At 41.7% G+C, this 22,875-nt stretch overlaps 1 protein-coding gene across 1 annotated transcript in view; it reads right to left on the reverse strand.

The window, feature by feature from the left end:
• Positions 1 to 22,875, reverse strand: part of DKK3 (dickkopf WNT signaling pathway inhibitor 3) — a 45,880-nt gene that overhangs the window by 3,724 nt on the left and 19,281 nt on the right. Inside the window, exons 5-6 of the mRNA XM_084630745.1 lie at positions 4,243 to 4,335; positions 3,014 to 3,158 (exon numbers count right to left, since the gene is read on the reverse strand). Of these exons, the coding sequence (XP_084486871.1) occupies positions 3,014 to 3,158; positions 4,243 to 4,335 (238 nt within the window). The remainder of the gene's footprint in view (positions 1 to 3,013; positions 3,159 to 4,242; positions 4,336 to 22,875) is intronic.

The raw sequence follows: 22,875 nt of genomic DNA on the forward strand, positions 1-22,875 counted from the left end.
GCCCCAAGTAAGGCTTCTCTAGGGTCTCTCAGAATACCTCATTGTTCAGCTCCCGCTTGTGGTCGGTGCTGAAATGTCTGCTGAGGGAATCCGCCATTGTGTTCTGTAGTCCTCGTAGATACAGATCTCAGCGCTTTATGCAGTGTGATAGAGCCATAGTTTTATAGATTCAGCACACAAGGCCTGGGATCTTGCACCTCCTTGACAACTGATCTAATACACACTGCTACTCTGTTGTCCAGCATTATGCTGATTGCATGGCCCTTGATGTGGGATAGGAAGTGCTTGCCTCTGTAACAAACTTCTCAGTGCTCCAGTGTATTGATATGGAGGATAGACTCCTCAGGAGGGTATCTTCCTTGAGTGTGAAGCTGAGGTTCTGGCAGTGCCCCTCAGAAAGCAGTATGTAGTGGCGGTCCTTGCGGGAGGATGCTGCAGGAACAGAACTCTCACACCTTTCGTAGATTTTTCCACCAACGGAGAGAGTAGAGAACCCTCCGAGGTACTGACACCCATTCACATAGACTGTTTCCTTGGGTTATAGATGATTATTAGGCAGGCTGAAGACAGAGTGTAGCCTTACTAAGAGTATCACAAAAGTACAGGCTGCCATATAGCCCGCAAGTCGTAGACAAGTCCATGCTGTGGTTTGCAGGCTTTTTTGTATCTTTGAAACAAAACTAGACACTGGGGTAAATCTGTCCTTGGGCAAGTTTGCCTGGCTATGGAGGTGTCTAGAGTAGCCCTGATGAAGTCTCTGCATGGAGTGGGTATGAGGATAGATTTTTTTTTTCCATATTGAGGCAGATGTGGATCACCCACAGGGTTGCTACTCAAAGAAGAAAGTTAACTTCCTACAGCTGTTGGGGCTTACCTTAGAAATATTTGGGAAAACTGAATTATTGACCTGTCACGGCCTATCCTTTGCCAGGCCTCATTTATCATTCTCACAGTAGCAAGTGATGTAAAAAGACAACAGAAGTCTTCATGAAAGAGCAGGTTGTTTTTTCTAAGATTATACAACAGACTTTTACCATTAAGATCACAATTAACCAAAATGATTAAAAGAATGAAACCTGCAACAAATCTTCTGCAATTACTCGAGGACTGAGATTGGTGTATTTTGTAAGATTTTCTGTAAATCTGAATTTACAACATAATATATTAAGCCTGATTCTCATTTACACTAGTGCCCCTTTGTTCTGGCTGCGGGGCTTAGTGGAGTGGGCACTTGACTAGGACGCAGGAGCTCTATTCCTGGCCTGCTGGGTGACCTTGGGCAAATCACTTTCCCTCAGTTTCCTCATCTGTAAAATGGGGATAATGATACTGACCTCTGTAAAGCACTTTGAGACCTACCGATTTAAAAAAAAAAAAAAAAAAAAAAAAAAAAGCTACATAAAAGTTAGGTGGTGGTGGTATTTAAACAGTACCTTCATTAAAGCTTTAGTACCTTTGTTCTGTGGAGGAAAATAATCACCTCTTTCATCAACTTTAGTTTTTCCCCCTACAGCTACAGGATTTTTTATCTAAGCATTTTTTATCAAGTCAGGATCTAACTTTGACTTGAGTCAAATTTGCCGTGAAGGGTTTGTATTGCTGAAATCATCTTCAGCACGATACTGGAATTGTACTGCTTCAGATGCAATTATTGTTGGCTCATATCACAGAGGAAACTGGGGTTCAGGGAACGTGTGTTCCCCTCACTGTATGTCCAGCCCTACACTAGTGAAACCAGTTGATGTTTTGCCACTGGCTTCTATGAGATCAGGAGCAAGATAAGAGTCCCACTTGGGGAAGTGATATTAGCAGTCAGAAGACTTGCCGAAGTTACGCCTTTGCTCCTGTTTCTTCTTAGGGGAGGGGTTTAGAGAGGAGTCCCTGTTGAAGCTCACCAAATTCTGTAGGTATTTTAAAATAAAGAAAATCCTGATGAACAAGGAAATAATATAAAACTGTTCTCTGCAAAGCTGAAAGTCTCCTTTATAGTGCTTTGTGTTTAGAGTTAACAAGGCAAAACTGCATACACCCAACTGACTCAACTTGGACAGTGCCTGAAATGGGCTGCCTTCCTATTCCACATGACATTCCCAGCACTCTGCTACAATGGTTCTAGGCAGCAGAAGTCATCTGAAGTCCAAAGATGTGAGGCGGCTTCCTGGTCATGGGAGAGGCCATTATAGGTAGTAACATAGAAAAAGGGTCTCCCCGGCCTAGAGGAAAAGTTGAGGTTGGGCACTCGTCCGGCAAAAGGGAGGAGGGGCATGAGGGCGACACACGAGACTGTCGTGGATAAGCAGACAAAGGCTTAGGGTTGACTGGGTGGAAAGAGCAAGGCCCAGGCCTGAACAAATTTCTCATTTGTCCTTCACTATGTCAAGCTTCACTTCTGTAAGCCTCAGACTCTCTTGTGGCTAATGGGGTGTTCTGTAGTGCCCTTCTAGTTCATGTCCTACGCAGGACACTGTTGTGTACTGGAGTGCATTGTAATACCCAACAGCTGTTCACGCTAGAACCTCACATTTATGCAATCGCCTGTACTGGTGGTCTCCCTCTCTCTAATGGGGGAAGGGCTGTTCAGGGGAAGCAAAAGTGTTTTTTGACAGAGCAAACTGAGAATCTCAAATATTTTCCACTCTACAAGGCAAAAAGTAACACACACTAGGTTTCTCCTTTGGTATGAAAATTGGGCCAGGCTGTTGTTGCCTTCAAATGACTGTAGCTGCCCATTACAAACACACTCTACCCTGCGCTCTTCTATTTGCTCACACCATTCCGATCTAGAATGTTTGAAGTATATGTCACTTTCACAGTAATGCAGTCCTGTAGAAAGCGCCTTCTCCTTCCCAACTCTAACTGCATTCTAAAGGCTTTATCACAACACACTCCACAGTAACACAGAGCAAAGGAGAGAATTACCCATTAATTTACACAGAGATTTAGCTACTTCAGCTGAGTTGAAGATTCTCCTGCGCTATAAAATGAATAGAATAAAAAAGCAAAAGCAGTTTACCTTTCTGAAAAGCACAGCATGTCCCAGGATTACAGTCATGTTGATTTTCACAAATTGTGCCAGTCTTGCCTTTTGAAGCAGCTTCCACACATTCACCCCAGACACAAAGCTGGTCTCCACAGCATTCAATGTCTCGGGAACAAGGCTTAGAAGAAGGGGGGAAAAAATCACTGCAACAAAATTATCTTTTTAGCACCAGCATTGAACTCAGCACTGACGCACACAGCAACCACTGGTAAGGATAAGCACAGAGGTAGGGCCCAGATCCTGCAAGCAGCTCTCCGTGTGTTTTCAACTTTAAGTATGTGACTAATCCCACTGGTTGAAACAGGACTACTCATGTGTTTAACCTTAACTGCAAAGGGGAAACTAGATCCCAGAGAGATCTGAATCACTTTAAAGCAGAGCTGCACCCTCTAGCTGGTAATCAAGTGGTTTAAAAGAAAGGACCAACTTCCACCCAAAGGAGGGAAGAGAGAAGCAAAGTCTCTGGAGAAAGATAGTACATTGGGAAAGCTGTTGTCCTAGGAACTAATGGTACATACCTCGGAAGACAACCCTATATGCACCGTGTATCTTTTATATTGATATATTATTTGATTACTCACAGGTTCCTTGTAGTAAAGGAATATGAATGAAAAATACGTCTGGATATGGAGATTAAAAACATTAATGAAAAGACTCTATTTGACTCTTAGCCGATTTTTAAGCACAAGGAGCACTACCTCCTCGCAGGGCTGTCAATGCTAGAAGATAACCTACTATTGCTACCAGCTGAGGGAGTTAATCCTTTAGCTCAAATGGCAGAGGTTTGCTCTGAAGTTCCCAGATTCAAACACGTAATGACCCATGTGGGAGGGAGTTACACAAAGAAATAATTGAGCATGTTCATGTAGGTGTATGGGCGCAATGTGCAACTTGTCATTTTTATCATGTTAGGCAGCAAAGTCACAATAATTCTTTTCTATAAGTGTCTAAACTCTAGCTGAAGTGAACAGGAGTTGGATTGAATCCTAAACCACCAGTGAATAGAATCCTTATAACAGACACAAGAATATGCAGAGCAAGAAAAAGCATTCTGTGTATGCATATTCAGTGTTTGCTGATGTGACCCCCCCAACAGAACTTAACCAATAGATCTATATCAGTTTTGGTCTATGGCCATTAACAATGGTTCTTTATGTGGTGAGACAGTTTTTGAAGACCACACAAGAATTTGGTACACTTACTGCATGTTGGGTTTTACAAAGCTGACATAGGTATTCGAAACTGGAGAACTGGCAATATTTCCCTGTCTCACAATCCTCATCAATGATGCACTCCTAGAGAAAGGAATTGAAAACCACTTGATTAAATAATTGGACTTGCTACTGCTGTTTAACAGACATCACCACTTCTTTGTAAAATACTAGAAGGTCTTAGAAACCTAGAAATGCTTTCATCTCTCTTATACAAGGACTGACACCCACATTTGCATTGGTTAACTGGAAACCATCCTCCACTCCAGATGGCTAGCATGCTGTAACAGGAGAACACTGTGTTACCCTGGCATATTTATACATTGTTGAAAACTATGCAAAAGAGAAGCTTTCAGACAGGCTCAACTAGCTCTTCTCCCTCAAAGTACTGGCAGGGAAGATGGGGAGGGGGCGGGTGTCTCAGCTTCTTATAAAAGGATTAATATCACTGCACCTAGTAACATTAATTCATTTCTTGTTCTGCTCTTCTGGGCATTCCAGGTAAAGAAAACTGAAGACATTTTCCTCAATATGAGGGAACAGATTCAGGGCCCAACGGTGAATGGAGGTGGAGACAGATGGAAGCGAGGCCACACCACAGCAGCAGCCCTAGGAGCAATGTTTGAGGACTGTGTGTGGGAGACAGTGCTGTAGCAGCTTCCTAGTCCTGTAAAAGGATGCAGCACACACTCAACTCCAGGCCAGCCACCAGCTCCACACTGCCTCCCCATGGCCCCATTTGGTAGGTTAATGCTGCTGGTTTCTAATCCCCCATAGAACTGTACCTGGCCCCTGCAGGCATGCGACAGTGGGGCTTGAAGGGGGAGAGAAGGCTCTTTTTGCCTTCTCCCTCCCCTTGTGCAGGGCCAGGCACAACCTCTCTCTTGAATATGCTGTCGCACAACTATGACCTCAGCCAAGCTCTCCTGCATTATGTTAGTGTTTCTATCAGAAAAGCATGTCTACGCTGCCAAAGTACAGCATTCTTTATAGTACTGGCAATCTTAAAAATGATGGAAGCATTTAGTAGCACTAAACTAAGCTTGTATCACAGGGAAGAATGGCACAGTTTTCTTCCCTGTTAATAACCGCATGCTTGCCTTCCTTTCCTTGGGATCATGGGATGCCTGTGAAGCAACAAGTTCTGTAGTTTCACTCCAAAACTAATTAGAACCACAAAATTACACAGTGATGTGCCTCTAATCCTAATAATCATTCTTTTAACCCAGTCTAACTACCATAATGCACAATGGCTACATTCCATATATATTACAAGTACCTAGAGCCATATTCTCAGCTGGAGTACAAGCTCCACCGATATCAGACTCACACCAACTTATACCAGCTGAAGTTCTAGACCAGAGGTTCTCAAACTGTGGTCTGTGGACCACCAGTGGTCCACAAGCTCCATTCAGGTGGTCCACGGATAGTTCCCTCTAAGGTGCGCGCCTGGGTGGCCGTACACAAGAGAATGGCCACCCTGCGGCTCCACTAATTAGGTGCCTGGACCCTGGCGAAGACACACATGTAAGGTGAGGTGGTGGCCTTGGGGGAAATAGGGGGTAAGTGGGAGGGGGCAGTGGGGTGAGAACAGGGGGTGGGGGGAATTTGGGATGTGCAGCGCTGCAGCAGCTAGAGAAAGAGGCGACTTTCCCCAGCTCCAGGGCTGTGGCTGCCGGAGAGAGAGGGCCCTCCTTCCCAGCCTCATCTCTGTGGCTGCTGTGGTGGTGGAGAGACCCCCACCTCCTTCCCAGCCGCAGCTCGGGGGCTGCTGCAGCAAGGCAGAGAGGGAACATCCATTGAATTAGAAGGGTAAGACTACTGATATTAAAATATGAGTTGTGTGCTTTTATCTGTAGAACAACAAAAGTTGTTTATTAAGGGCTTTTTTTGTATAGCGCTTTTATCCAAAGCACTTTACAATAGTTAGCTAACGGTACAAACAACATTTGGAAAGATCATTAAGTGGTCCGTTGAGACCCTCCGTAATTTTCAAGTGGGCCGTGCAAAAAAAAGTTTGAGAACCACTGTTCTAGACTATACAGTCCAAAGTAAGGCACCACATTAAGTGCTTTAGAAATGCATACAATAAAATATTTGGTTTTCCATGACATCGGAATGTTTTACTTCACTATATTAATAACTGGCTTTAATTTAAAAAAAAAAAAAAAACTATTTCAGGACTGGTAACTATTTCAGGAGGACTCAAGCTTAATTCATAAAAAGGGCCACATAATTCATACAAAAGACAATAGAGTCTGGAAGGTGTAATGCATCAAACTTAACCCAGCCAAGTTGTTTTTCTAGTAATAGGTCCCCAATTCAGCAAAGTGCTCAAGGATGTGAGTAAATGTACACAGATAAGCAGTCCCCCTGAGGTCAGCAGGAATAGTCACGTGCTTAAGATTAGGCTCATTCAGCCTAGAAAGAGGAAAAACAGCTGGTCAGAAATCCACACCACTTCCCATGGAAAATTCTGACAAACAACTCGACTTCAGAATCTCCAGTCCAGCTTGGTCTAATGGGGGACGGGGAGGGGCAGAATACACTGGGTAGGTGCATCTGCTCTTGTTTTCCAGGAGCGTCTGGCTCATGTGGTGGAGGAGAGTCTTGTATTTAATTACAACTGACAAAGTTTTTCATCTTTCAAATCAAATGGTAAATCTTGTTTTATAAAACTAGCTTCCTCCAGGCTGGCAGCAACATGGACAACTGAAGATTAAAAGGTAGCACAACTCCTCTACAATGTAATCTGTCCTATATCATTTGGTACTTAAACTCTAATAGCAAGAGTCTCATTTGTTATTTATCAGTGTCAAAGCAGATATCTGTCCAGAGACCCCTATGTTCTCCCAGGAGATTGATTGTTACTGGATGAAGTTGAATCTGGAGTAGGCAGGCTGTCAGATGCAGCTTTCATTCCTAGCTGCTACTTAACGTTTCTTCTGAATTAGTTCAGATGCTTTCTCTCCACAGTCTCTCTGTTGCACCCCTCTCACAAGCAGAGTGATGCACTTAAATGGTGGCATAATCTGTGGATGCATATGGGCTCTAACACTAATCCAATTAGTGCAGCAAGATGCTGTCATCCAGATCAGCCATAATTATTTGGGAGAGTGATTGTACTGTGAAATAACCATGGCTAACTAAGCATTATGGTCACAGGCTCCACTGCATTCCTGGTAACAGCCACCACGCTGCAGTGTATCAAATAGGCTGAGTGGCATGGCAAGTAATGTTGCCCATTCAACTATCCATCTCAGCAATATGAGATGGCTTTCAAATAGTTTGGTAACTCCAGTATCCACAGGATACAGCCCAAGAGCAAAATACAGCCCAGGGCACAACTGATTTTAAAGTCAATGATGTAACAGCAGGATAGAATTTAGCCCAGGGGTTGTAGTTAACTGGAGGTCTTAAGTTTTCTCAAAAAAAAAAAAAAAAAAAAAACTGTTTCAAATCTGGACTGCTATGCATAACCATGGATGCCTTTACAGCTTCATTTTTCCATTATGTCAGTTGTCCTCCGGCTTTTTTTTTTTTTTTTTAATCTGTGCCTCCACATAATGGGGAGGGTTGAAATCAAAACATTTATGGATTGGTTGAGGTTTTGCAGCTTCCCCAGTTAGCAGCAGCTTCTCCTCCTCACCAGCCACACAGCAGCACAGCGTTGTGCTCTCTAGCCAGTTTCCTACCTTGGCTTTGTCTGCAGCTTCCACAAGTGAGCTTGTGGCTAAGCCACAGAATAATATATCCTTTCAGCCATAGCCCTTAGGTTCTCGGGCAGATAATCTGACCAGTCATCTCCCAGAGAGTGGAAACCTTGCCACAATTGTTTTAAGATTACGGAATAACTTCATTCAGCTTTGCAGCAGCTTCTTCCTAGATTTAAAATCACAACTCTCCACCTATCTTACTATCTCCATTTCTTTAATGTAATGACCCCACTGACATTTTTTCATTCTTGCTGTCATCCATTAGTTTCTTCTTTAAATTTCCACTCATTATGGGAATTTCCCTTCCACTCATAACAAAAAACAAAAACAAAAAAAACCCCACCACCCTGTTTTCTTCTCCCCCCTTAATCTGTGTATTTTTCCAACTACTCTCGCTTATCTTATGTTCATGAAGGAGAGTTATTCTGGTTTCTGAACACAGCACTTTCGTTTCATTACCACCATCAGTTCTTCTGTTTCCCCCTGGCCTGCATCTGCACCTACTGAAGCCTCTCTATGGGATGGAAACCAATCTAGCAGCTTCCCCCTCATGTGGAGAGGCTTCCCTCCCAACCATTTCTGTGGGTGCTACACCATGACAATGCAGCAACTGAGCACATGGCCAGCGACATGGTCTGCAGGTAGCCATTTTTTCATGGAGAGGTGTGTAAGGGGAGAAGGGAACTCTCACAGGGACTGGAATCCTGTGACTGCCCCTTGAACCAAGTACAGTTCTCAAGTCAAGTCTCTCATTCCATTCACTTCATTCACTCTTACCACTAATTCATTGCTGGCGCCGTACTCCACACCACCACTCTTCCCCCCAAGTCTTATAATTGCCCTTAATGCAAAACCCTGCACCACAGATACATACATGTATAAATACAGAACAGTTTGTTTTCTTAGGACAACACCCGCAACAACTTGGGATACAAAACCCTTCTAAACTCCAGCACAAGCAGCTGTTTTCACACACGGGGCTGAATTCTAAAAAAGCATCTACTTTCTTTAGGGAAACTTGCTCAGCTAATGTTTTGGGGAAATTTCTGTTTTCTGTCAGGGAATCCATGGGGGGCGTGGAAATAGCCTCCAGCATCCGGCACAGCTTCTTTGCAGCTGAGGTATTTAAAGCTGCAGGTCTTTTTGAAGCCCATTACTACGACTGCTACTATTTAAAAAAAATAGATAAATGCAGCAACAAGACACACACTCAACTCAATAGTATGATTTACAGCTACCCAAGGAAAAAATGCAGAGTACAGAGCAGGGTGCAGATGTATTGTGGCACACTAATGGTGCCTGTAATCTTGCAGGTTGCACAACACCCTCATACCCTTTGAAGCCAGTGCCATGGAGGGTGGAAGGCGCTGAGCACTTCCCCTGAGGGCTCTAGTGCATAAAGTTATACCCTGTGTAGTCTACTGCCATGCCAAGAAACAACTAAAATCTATGAAAATTAGTGAGTTAGGACCTGGCCCAAAGCCCACTGAAAACAACGGCACTTCTTCCACTGACTTCACTCTGATTTGGATTTCAGGCCCTTAAGATGGAGATGCTGCCTGGAATGCCAATTCTCCTGAGCAGCAGATTTAAACAAAGCTACTGCCTTGTTGGCCTAACATTTTATATTTAAATTCAAAGATTAACCATTTTTATTATTCCTCGTGATAGGGAGATCTAAAACGTGTATGACAGAGAAAGAAATGGAATAGTCACTCTTATGGATGAGACTTTGTAGGAAATGAAAACTTAAAGACAGGTGTGATAGGTTTGAGAATGTTAATTCTGCTTCTCTTCCACATTTTTCTTCAAATATAACAATACAGTCTTTACCTTACACCCAATAATCATATCTTTTTATAGAAGGTTCCCAAGATGTTTTACAAACCGGATGCACACACTGATATACTATGGGGCAGCCATTTCAGGCAGGGAACACATCACTGTTCTGGGCTAACAACATTACACAATAAGTTTGAGAGGGAGAATTAAAGAGAATTTCTCTAACTGGAATACAAAGGAGAACTGTATGTCACTACAGCTAATCTATTCTCTTATGGAAATATATTTTAACTCGAATTCTTCATCTTGTTTTTGGTATCTCAATATGTAAGTGCTTTTAACATACTCTTACATTAGTGATATGTTATAGTATTGTGATGCCATGCTTATCTTTGCGTTGCATATTTTCTTTTAAATTATCTGTATCTTAAAAAACAAGCAAACCAACCAACCCACTAGTCCTCACTAGATTAGACTGGAAAATATTTTACATGGCTTTGGCTGTTATCAGCTGCTCTAGCCAGTAATCCCAGGGAAGGAAATTTAGCAACTTTAGACCATCACCGTCAAAAAAACCACACAGAGTGGTAAAGTTCTGAAAGCTAGTTCCTAAAAGATGAACGCTTAGTATAACTAAATTGTTGCTACTCAAATAAATCTTCAGCAAATATTCATTAGCTTGAGACAGACGTTGGTAAAGGGTTTTCTTTGACTTGTTAAGTAAAGCTCCTTGGCTCAGAAGACAAGGATGCAAAGAGAAAGGGAGAGGGGTTGATAAGATTTCCATCGGACTAACATTTATTGGAATGTTTTGACCCACAGACCCCTTGGGGCCAATGGGAGAGGACACGGGGGGGAGGCATCCAGGGTTTTACAGGGATCCCCTGGGTTAGATAGATGCATAATAGTTCACTGAAGGGTGGCACAGGAGATCTCTACCGAGAGCCAATAGCCCACTGTCAGCATAATAACTGCGCCATGTGTGTGCGGATAATATTTAAGGAGCCATAACTATATGAAAAATTATGTTCTTACGGTCTAGAAGTTAAGGCAGGTCACCAGAAGGTGACGTACCTTGGACATATTCCTTTCAGGGAGGAGGTAACAGACGTTCATCTCCCCGTCTGGCCACATGTGCAGTGTATGTCTCACAATGGATACCTATCTGCATACAATGCCAGAGGCCAATTGAAAGATTGCAAAATCTAAAAGAAAAAAAAAATCTACGGGAAGAAACAAAACAGCATGCGGTGTACTGTTTATGAATGGAGACAAAAGATAAGACTACTAGATGTTGGGCAACACAGGGCATCCTTCACCAAGGACCAAGCTAAGAGCATGTCTGTCTTATGTCTTACGGTCATAGCCAGCCTGACTGTACATGCTGCAAGGACTTGAGGTAAGTAACATTTTACAAGACACAAGAGTATCTTGTTAATTAAGTCTAGGCACTAAAATGTGTGTTATGATTTTGCTTTTATATGTTACCATTTGTTTCCAATACTTCTATTTGCTACTCCTCGAATCTCTGTGCTTTGTTAAATAACCTTATACTTGATTTCACGATACCTATATCTAAGTTGTGTGTGTTAAGCAAAGCCGTGATCTGATGTGTAACTGGTATGCTGGGGTGTACTGCTTCTCTGGAAGCAGCAAATCTGTGAATACTGCAAATGGACCAGCGACTGGAGACTCCAGGGAGCTGCTCAGAGGCCTTGACAGTTGGGATGTGCTTAAAGAGTGACAATGGGGCCTGCAAGGCCTAATGGGGAGCATTTATGTGGCCCATGGCCAGTGGAGCTGGGGGGGTTGAAGCCTGGCAAGCACAGACAAGGCTGTCTCACATTAAGGGTAGGTGGCAGTGGGGTGCCTCAAAGATCTGCGTACCCATGGGAAGAGCCACAAGAAAAAATGTGGCAGCATGGAACAGAAAAACCTCCAGTATGGGAGGCCATCAAAATATTCAGCTGTGATGGAATGAAGCCTAGGGCCTGTTCTTGCTCCCCATGAAGTCTGTAAGTGCTCTGCTATTGAGATGACTTGGAGCACAATCGGGACCCAAGTCTGCGTCTCTTTTTTTTCTCCCTATTTAAAAGGAATACCACGGGTTACATAATCAATTCAACTGAGCATCTTTTGAAATTCTCAGCAGCCACCACAGGACAGCAATGTATTTTGTTTAATATTAGGATTGACTATCCAGGCATCGATCACAATGACAAAACATTATTCAAAGCTTCATCCAGCTGATCTGAAGTGATCACTCCTGGTTTTCCATGAATTTAGGACTGAAAAGTCATACAATAGAGGATGGAATGCTGTCTCTGTTGAAATCAGTCAGACTTTTGCTGGGACGAATACACCCCTGCTCTATGTATGAAAAAAATCTGCGCAAATCATAGAAAATGTAGCACTGATTCCCTGCAGCAACAGCACTGGAAATGTCCAGTGTCTACTACAGCTTCCAAAAGGTCTAAAAATGCTACTACACAGATGTACCTCCCTGCACACTTAAGCGTCCTGATATGAAGAAAATTACTTTTCATTATTTGTGAACTATGAATAAAACCTAGTGACAGTTTATGGATCCCTTCCAACCAATTCCAGGACACACTAAACTAAAGAATGTTTGTGGCAAGCTGCTAATCATGCCAGCCATGGCTGATGTGCCCAAGCCAAACGGCTTGTTAGTTCACATTCAATTGCAATTTACTAGCAATGAATACTTTAAAGTGTTAATATTAATTTTTTTATTCATACCAATATTTACAATTCATTTTTTAAAATCAACATAAACCACTGCACAAAGAGCTAGGTTTAAACGCTTTTCTATTACTGGGGCAGGTGGTAAACGCTGCTGGGTAGTGAGGAAAAAGCCATAAAACTTTTATATACTATGTGTACATTAATACTAAAATTACAAAATGACAGAATTACACTGGGAGGAATGTTGTTTTAAAGGGAAATTACTACCATACCTTGCACTGTAGTAATTTTCCAGTTCCTGAGCTCTTGGTTGTCTAGACAGTAACTTTTCTTTTTCTGTGAGCACATATATTGTTAATGAGGAGATATAAATTAATCCGGCTGGAAGAAACTCAGGGCCCTTGTAATAGTTTCCAGCAGGGCAAAGCTTGTCGGCACTTCACTGCCAAGCACATACCACTATCGTAAAAGCAAGGGACTGGAACTGGGCTAGTGTGAAAGTCACACATTATCTTTGAGATCTGACATTGCTAAATATGCTGCAGACTGCGGCACAGCCGATGAACTGGTGCTGTACAGACACATTTGCGGATGTTTTACAACGTGGCAATAGGATTTCAAGTTCTGAAATCAGCCTCACTTAATCAAAAGGAAATAAATGAGAGAATGTATCTTACTCTTTGGGGTTGTTTTGCCTCTGACGTTTTAGTACCATTCTTTTATTTCCTTGTAACAGAACTTAAATTTTCACTGGGGAAACATTATGTTTGCTAGCACTTAATGTGTATAAACCATTCTGAACGTGAATCAGTATAGTGGCTACTTCCTGTGTCTATTGAGAGACAGTAAAATAACAGTACCTAGTGTGCGTAAGAGTGAGCATGTTTGAACGTGTAACACCTAGTATACAATACCAGCAACCTCAAGTGTTCAAGATCCTTAAGGTACGAAATTGGCTTAAAACATGATTTAAAAAAAAAAGTTTACACTTTTAGGTTATTTTTATTTGCCTTCTGGTTTCTGAGATTTTTAAAGTACATTTAGGTCATGGTTCCAAAAGTTTCTTCAGAACCCCAAGAAATACAAACACTTAAAATGAATAAATCTGAGATTCTCATGCAACCAAAAGGACTCCATGAGCTAAAACAAAGAAGGAAAAAAACCCCACATATTCTGAGCTTGGCCACAATAAATCTTCGGTGTATGCTCCTGATGTTGGTATAGACAGACCATTTGGAACATAATTTTGAAATTAAGTATTTAATTTCTTTGGGATATTCATCATAACTCTTAGGAAGAGGAAAGATCAGAGATGTACAGAGTAGGTCAAGTCATGCCACTAGAAGAGGAGGACGTGGTCTGCTGTCTTCCCCAATTTTATCTTTTTTGCATGGCATTAATGATACTCCTGAAAGGAGCTCAATGGAGAAGTTGAAACTGACGGTAGCTCCACACAGATCTCTAGGAAAATGCCCTTTGATATCCTGAAATTCTGCCTCACTTCTGGTCATCCTTTCCCATCGATCAGGGCTGGTTTCTCAAGCCCTCCATAGAGTTAAGCTGCTCCAGGCAAATTTTATCTACAATCAGTAGTTCAATTTTAGCCTCCTCACGCTTTACTGAAATGGCTCAGCAGTGTGGCAGCTGGCTCCTAAAGTAAACTGGAGGCTTGATTCCAGGTACAACAGTGCTTGGACTGCGGTGCACCACTTCGTTCACTCCCTGCCAACGGACAGCAGCCAGTTGGTGCTGACTTGCACGCGGTACTGACTTTCAGAAGACAGCTGCATCATAGAATGCGAGCAGCAGAACCATGGAAATTCACTTATGTGACCCCCAAGCCCCAGATTTCCAGTAGGTATCCCACAGTGTACCCTCAGAAAAATCCCAGAATGCACAGAGCACAGCAGTAGGACAAAGCACCATGGGATGCCTGCCCAGAATGCTTTCTGAAACGAATTAGTGCCATGTGTATGCCTTGATTCAAGGGAAGTAGGCAAAAGCTGGCTGTGTGGGTACAATTATTTCAGAATAGTTATTCCCCAATTGTTAGTGCACCTAATTTTCAAAAAAACAAACAAAAAAACCCCATCATGTAGACAAGGTCTAAGAAGAAAGGTTTCTGAAAGAACAAGGAGAAGGTGTGTCACTACGAAGAAGATCCCTAATGACAATGAAAGAGAAGGTGAGCAAAAAGGACAGATAAAAATGGGAATCAAGAAGGAAACTACACTGTAAGCAAATAGCTGGTCACAGAGAATGTATTTTGATGTGGGTTGTGGCAGGATCTTCCATTCCTCTGCCATTAAATGCATAGATTCAAGGGGTGCAAGTCTAATTTATTCCCACACCAAACAAAGCAAACAAAAAAGACAAACTGGCGTGAGGCCTGGGGCCAGCTAGCCCTGCTCAATTATCAGATCCAGTTGAGAAAGTAACTAGTAAGTGATTATAAAATCCAGCAAGTGGCTCAGGTGAGGGAATTCCAGGGAGAAGCTGCAGAAACAGGCTGTCTCCTACAGTAGTCCTTGAGGAAGGAAGACTCCTGATGCTAAGCCTGGGTGTCATGGCTAGGTAGAAAGCCCCACCCTGAAGTTTTGTTTCCTGTTGTGAGTTTGCCGTGATTTGGACAATAAATGGAGCCCAGAACCAAGAGCTGGTAATTCCCTAATCTGGGGAGAAAGCCAGTGACTAGACAAAGAATAAGGGAATGGACATCCTGCTTTATAAAAGATGCACACAACTCTCACACATCTTAGGAGATCCCACTGTACACAGTTCCAAATGTAGGCCACTATGCATGCTTTGACACCAGAACAATCAGCAGGAATGTAATTCTGCAGGAGGAGGAACAGGTGGTAGCCTGAAGGTTCTTACCATTTTTTTTTTTGGGGGGGGGGGGAGTTATATTTGGGAGGAGAGGGGTAGTGGGAAGTCAGACAAGAAACTCTTCCCTTTGGCTGCTCTGATAATCCTAACACAAGCCCTGGGCCAGTGCCACAGAACTTTTGGGGTCATGAGCCTGAAAAGATTTGTTGCAGACGACTGGAGTCTCTGTGGCAAGCAAATTTGCAACAAGGAATTTTTTAATCAATAGATTTGCAAGCCAGAATTGGTAGCTTGGGTGATTAGTGTTTTACTTTAGGGGTAAACATATTCAGAAAGCTCTCTTACATTCTCTTTGCCTACACTTAACTATCACTTATTTTTAATTGTAAGAGAAGTAGGGGGAGCAATATTGATGCATTCACATTTATAAAGAAAATACTATAAAATACTACAAAAGAATGGAAAATTGGACTAACTGTTGGTCTACTAATAGGAGAAGAACAAAAGAGTGGGTTTTTGTTTTTTTATTCAGAAGTGACATGCCCACAACCTTTGGTCTAAAAAGATCTAAATATCTGCAGAAGTATTAACACTAACTCTTTATACAAACTTTTGTGGAAAAAATTTCCAAGGTCCTTTCTTATAAAGCTGTAAAGTGACAAAAATGTGAATACTTGGAATTATAGATTCCATGTCCATGGACAGCATCACCCTTCTGCAACTGTTTTGCCAAGCATGAACTAAATTTTAAGGCAAGTTTGGTTTCTCTGTTGTTGCAGACTTCATACAAAATTTCCATGATTCATCATTGACCAGTGGTGATTATGAAACCACATCAAAAAAGATTCAAAGTAACCTTATACAGCAGGGATGTGATGCAGCTGTGAAAAAAAATTACTTTTGAGAGTGTTTCTCGACTTGGTCTAAGTAAATTCACCTGGCTAAAATTCCCTGATCATTGTAATCACTGAAGTGAATGTAACACAATGAGATTGAAAGGATATGGGAATTGGTTCAAACTCCCAGTTCTTGCAAAAAGACATTGACTTCCTCTCCATTTCCTTATAGAACCTATTTAAACCAAAATCTTATACACTTCATCCCTATGCAGCTCACATTTTCTGTAGCCTTCTTTCTTCATGTGCTTGCTTGCGTTTCCCTGGGTGTTAGCCAAAGGCATTAACGCCACCAACACCAAAAAAAAAAAAAATTCAAAACGAAAGGTTAAAGATTCAACAGCAACAGACGTATATCACCAGATTGTGCCTAGCCCTAATATGCATGTGAAGGGTAGCTAAGATTTGCCAATAGAGCTGGGAAAAGTTTCTGGCTTTTCTTTTCTTTTTTTCCCCCCCAAAAATGTAGAGGCCCAACACATCACAAATATCTGTTGAATTTGCCACTTACTTAAAAGCCAGTTACTAGCACAGCTTTACTTGCCACTTTTCTGCATGCATCTTGGCTTGGGCACGAAAGGGAGTGGAGAGGACAGAGCAGGGGCTGTGTACTTTCCCTACTGCCAACAGGTGTGACAGTGGCAGAGACAGTGCAGGGCAAGAGAGAGCAAGATGGAAATTGTGAGTCCCAGCTCCTTCTCACGGCTCCTCCTGGGCAGCACAGATTCACACTTCCTTATACTCAGGGCTAGGCACAAAGACTCAATCGAGGCCATAATGTGAAAATAAAGACACACATAAAAAGTGGAGCCTCTAAAAACCAAAGTCCTGGTAAAACCACCCATTTTTAAGCAGTGTTAAATTACAGCCTTTGAGCACTGTGTACAGTTACCAGACCGAGCACAACTGATGCCAGTTACCCATGCTTATAAATACAAGCCGCTGATAGGCCTTTGGCTGTGTCTACACTACAGAATTCTGCTAGGTATGATCCCTGACTGACAGCTGTGCTGGCTGAAACCCCTACCATAGGCACAATTATACTGGCAAAGCTGAACTGGTATCAGTATTGCTTGTTTAGTGTGGGCAGGGGCTGGTTTCGCTATACCACTTTAAAATCACGGCTTTGCCGGCATAGTTGTGTGTGGTATACCGGTAAAGCATTCCTGGTGTAGACACAGCCTTGTTCTTATCTTGCACCAATCTCACAGGACTGCAAGGACAGAATCTGCCCCTGAGTATTTAGAGAACTTCTTGGCCTACTCAAGGTTGCATTAGTGCCAACGGAAGGAACAGCAGTTGTAGTTTTTCAGTATCCTTGTGCTAATCAATTAAATGACACGGAAGGAAGGGTCCACATGTTTTTCTAAAAGCTATGCTCTAGGAATTGTTTGGGGGAAGTTCTGTGGCATGTGTGATACAGGACATCAGACTAGATGATCACAGTCATTACTTTGGGCCTTGGAATCTATGAATCTGAAAAGTTCATACGTGACAAGCATCTCTTGGGAATGCACAAGCTATTACGAAGTTTAGCTCATTTGTAACAGGCTGAATTTTTGCAAATCATGGAGTATCAGAACACCCAAATGTTTCATCAGTCAGCTGCCATTAACTGTATTGCAGCAAAAAAAATCCCAACAAAACCAAAACAAAACGTGGCAAGTATTAAAAAAAAGTGAACATTCGCCATTATGAGTGCCGGGAAGACTTTACATCAAGAAGGTAAGTTATGAGCTTTGCCTTTGATTGTGTGTGAATCAGCTTCTCCAAAGAGTATGGGGAGTCACCCTTTGAAAATGGTGTAATCCCCATCTGAGACACAAGTGTACACAAAGTTATCTACTACTCTTATGCCATTCTGAATCAGACCTATTTCATGCATGCTGTGCTGTCAGAATGTTGATTCCATCTAAAAAAGTTATGGTCTACACTGAAGCATTGTGAGTGGATGGTGTGGGTATGTGTCTAAAGCCGTTGACTTCAGTAGTGTCTTAATGATATGATGGAAATGATGTGGGGAAAAGTGAGACTGCAGTTTCCATGGACTCATAGCTCACTACTGCCCAAAACAAGCAAGCAAATGTAAACAGTGTTGAAACCCGCAGCTGCTTGAGCCTGTCAAAGAGAAAGCTGGCATGGTAAAACGAAGCATGGTGCCTTTTACTGAGAGCTACGGCAGTCCTTATCGTGCTTTGGCTGGAAACCTAGCAACCAAAGGTCAAAGACCACAGCTCATTATCACATTTTCTTTCCTTGAACAACAGTCTTCAGATTTCATGGAAAATGGATGTAGCAGCAATAGGGATATTGCCAATTAAAAAAAGATACAGATTTGTCAAGAGCTCTTAATTTGAGCCAGTGTAAATCTGAAATAACTATTTAAATAAAGTTACAGATACTTTATGCCAATGTAAACAAGAACAGAATTCAGAGATGAAATTTAACAGGAAGTGTCAATGCTTTGATGTTTTTTCTTCAGATAGCTTTTATCCTCTTAGTGTAATGTAAATCTTCCACCATGTAGTTGGAAACCCAGACACAACTGTATTGTACTAGTGAAAAAGCTTAAACTTTCAGAATTTAAGCATATGATAACTGTGGTTGGAATTCTTTTTAAAATGTGGGCCAGATCCTCAGCTGGCATACACTGGTGTAGCTCCATTGCAGTAAAAATATTCCCTCCCTGTGAAGTAAATTTACACCCGACAAAGAGCCATGATTTTTACCTGGACAGTAATCCTTTAACTAAACTTCTAAATATTTAGAAAGATTTGCTTGGCATAAATGACTCCAATACCGCCAAAACTAACAAGTAGTTATTCACATGCAGAAGTGTTTGCATCGTTAATGTTTATATTGAGCTAGATTCCCGTATCAGTTACACCACAATGTAGCATCAAATCAACAGAGGTATTCCCAAATGACAGCCGAAAAGAAAACAGTCCCTGGGAGGGAGTGAGCTGACTAATTTCAGCATTAAATCAGAATTGTGTTGGTAAATCCTATACACCACTTTTAAAATTTACAGGATTCTGATCAATTGAGAAATTAACAGCTCCCAGCTTGTTTGCAATTTTTTTCCCCGCTGGGAGGAGGCATTGTGTAAACATCCCATTCAGCTACTTCCCTGATTGTATTTGTGTTATTTGTACAGGTGAGCTAAATTGTTGTAATGGCATTGACTTCAGTGTAACTACACAGATTCACAACAGCTGAGGATTGGATCTGGTAACCTCTCCTTTATTCCAGATACGGTAGGCCAGATTCTCTTCTGATTTATGCTGGCATATATGAAGAGTAGCTCCACTGAAATCACCAGAGTTACATGCACTGATGTAAAACCAGTGTAAGTGGAGAATTAGATCCTACGGATCAGATTCACTATTGCTCAGCACCTTGTGTAATAATTTACACCTTGTGTTCTGTACCCATTATGGATTGGTGTAAAACTACACAAGGTGCCCAGACAATGGAGAATTGAGCCCAATGTTTACCTTTCTTCCCACCTCAGCTGGGATGTGGCAGAGGTGGGAAGAAAGTTCTGTATTTGTGTGAGAAATGTATGCAAGTTAAATGAAACCCGCTTTGTTCTCCTTCCGATTCAAAGTGTTTGAAATTTCATAGTGATTCAGACACTGCTAGTTATGGTTAGGATTTCCCCCCTACGGAACACACCAGCTATCAGACTGTGCTTTAGGCATTTTAGAAGTAAATAGTAAAACTTTTTTTTCCTAGTTTGCAAGAACTTGGATGAAAGTCAGGCAGGGAGGGAGTTTGCAGAATATTGACTAGAGTAATAAGTAATAACTTGGAGAGCCTACTCTGTGAATCTGCACCACTAGAGCAGTCCTCTAGCTTACCCACCAAAAGCAAGATAGTTTCATGGCATGTAGACAGAATAATCCCCCCTTTATGGAATGCCAGACTTCTCCCCATCTTGACAAAGCAGAACCTCACCAGTTTTTCTGTGTCCAGGCTCATCCACAGCCATCAACAGGGAAAATGATTTGTCCTCTTAATCTTTATCTTACACTCTGTAGAGTTATAACAATGTGTTTGTTACTTACCATTTCACTTTCTTATTGCATTATCTGTTTTGCTGGTGGTGTTTTACATGCTGGGTTTGGAAGGGTGTTGTGTGTAGACTGGATATTTGGGTGAAATGAATCTTTTCCTTCTGCTGTATGGCTTGTTTGGGAAACCTGAATAAACGTTTAACCCAAACTATTCCTGATGCTACTGACATCCTTGTGTCCCATGCTCGCAGAGAGAGCTAGGTCAAGTAATCCATACCACCTTGTGCTGTGATCCTGACAAATCTCACGAGCAAAAACAGTACTGGAATGGCCCAGTATTTGGATGGGAGCCTGCAAAGGATCATGTGTAGAAGGAAGAGGTATTGGCAACTCAGGATAGCATTCTTCTGTCTTAAGCAATGCCCATGTACAGTTTTAGAGGTACTGTATTTCAGGAAACGTTAAAAAATGCAGTCCTATTGACTACTTGTGGTAATTAGAGCACATAGTACTTATTGTAAGATTAAGGTACATTGTATAACCCCAGGGTACTGGGCTAAAGCTAATCTCTGGTCATTACTTTCGGCCCCCCACAAATATTCTACACTTTCGATAGGGTGAAGGAGTCTTCATTTCCTAAAATGGTGTAACTAGCAGTGTAAACTGCTACTGTATTGCACCCCAAATATGGCTATACCTCAGAAGTGACAGAATTTCTAGAAACAGTTTTTGTAAAGTGCATTGGTATCAGTTAGCATGGAAGATATTCTTTGAATCAGTGGTGGGCAACCTGTGGCCTGTCAGGATAATCTGCTGGCGGGCCACGAGACCGTTTGTTTACACTGACCATCCGCAGGTTTAGATCTTCTGTGGCGTAGGTTTCTATAATGATATTAAGCACAAAAATTCTTCCTTGAAAATTTCACCGATCTGGTTTCGATCTTTAAACTTCATGACAGGGAAAGAGAAGAGCTTTGCTTAAATTTTGGCAGTAATACACCCTTTGTTAAATACATTTCACTGTGTCATTCACCAGACTGTCCTGTCTGGTAAATTGTCTGGGGACTTGAAAACAAAAACAATGGGTATTGTGATGAAATTAGTAAGCTACATATGCTCAACTTTTAGCTTTCAACATCTTATTTTAAAGCTTTTTTACAAGACGTTTCAGTCAAATACAGTGACCTGTTGCAGCACAACGTTCGCTGATTAAGTAGGGGGCACATGCTAAAGAGGTTTTGTGCACTTCAAAAAGAAATAGAATCTTTCAAAGCACAAGACAAAGGCTTGCGATTTCCTGCAATTTATGATGACCCTCTATGTCAGATAGTTTTTCTATGTGATATTACTGGACATTTGAATTCCCTCAACTTGCAGCTCCAACGTCATGCAAACGGTGTCAAGAATCTCTTTGAAAGTGTGTACCTTTCAGAGGCATCTTCAAATCTTTCAGATAGACTTAACCAGAAAGATGTTGCACTTTCCCACATTTCGTGTTGTTACTACAGATGAAACTTCAATGAAAACGATGCAAGAAATCCTAAACAATCTGATGGAAGATTTTAAAATGCAATTTGAGATTTTTAAAATTCCAAAAGATTTGCTTTTATTTGTTCGTGATTCATTTGTTGTCTCCGCTGATGGACCTTGCCCTTCTGAAGCTAAGAACATTCTTGATTCAATTGGTGAAGGTGCCTTTCAATTAGAAATTGTAAGGCTGCAGAGCTCAGATGTCTTGAAGGCAAAATTCAGAGAAGGGGGACTTCGTGATTTCTGGACTCAATATGCTGACAAGATTCAGAATAGCCAGAGTCTAGCAATCTTTTAATGATGTTCGGATCAACGTACCTCTGCAAATCTGGGTTTTCTACTATGAATATTATAAAAAACCATCACCGCAATCGCCTGACAGATGAGCATTTTTACCACTGACCTCCTACAAACCATTCTTCACAAAGCTTGCCAGAGGCCGTCAATGTCACCTCTCCAATTAGAGATTGCCACACACACAGGTAATAATGTTGATTTATAAACTTTGCTAAAGGATAGAAACACTGATATTTATATTGCAATCCATGTCTTTCTTTAATGGCAGCTGAAAGCCCCTCCCTCCCCCCCAGCCTTCTACACAAATGGCTCACCTTTTGTCATTAAATTCTCAAATAGTCCCATGGGTAGATCTAATTGGGAATCACTGCTCTATAAAATTCTGCTTTCTAGTATAATGGGGTGAACAGAACCACAGTGAAGAATTTTTACCTGTTACCGGTATTTCCTGCATCTTGAGTTCACTAGTCTGGAGGTGACAACTTGAACACCGGTTTCAGAGTAACAGCTGAGCTGTAGCTCACGAAAGCTTATGCTCTAATAAATTGGTTAGTCTCTAAGGTGCCACAAGTACTCCTTTTCTTTTTGCAACTTGAACACCCTTTTTCAAGATTGTCTGACAGCAGTAATTAATAAGAATGCAATTTTTTAAAACCTTCTGGACTACTGAACTATGATTCTCCAGACAAAGTTTCCGAACACTCGAATAAGAACACAAGGTTAGATGCATACTCAGTTTCAATCAACCAAATTACTTTCGAAGGCTGAAACTTGGCATGTTTAATATGAAACTGCTATGTAACTCAATAGGTAGGAAGTTCTGGATTGGTGGACCTGAGCTGAAAAAAT

Source organism: Lepidochelys olivacea (assembly GCF_965140295.1).
Source record: "Lepidochelys olivacea isolate rLepOli2 genome assembly, chromosome: 6".
Lineage (NCBI taxonomy): Eukaryota > Metazoa > Chordata > Testudines > Cheloniidae > Lepidochelys > Lepidochelys olivacea.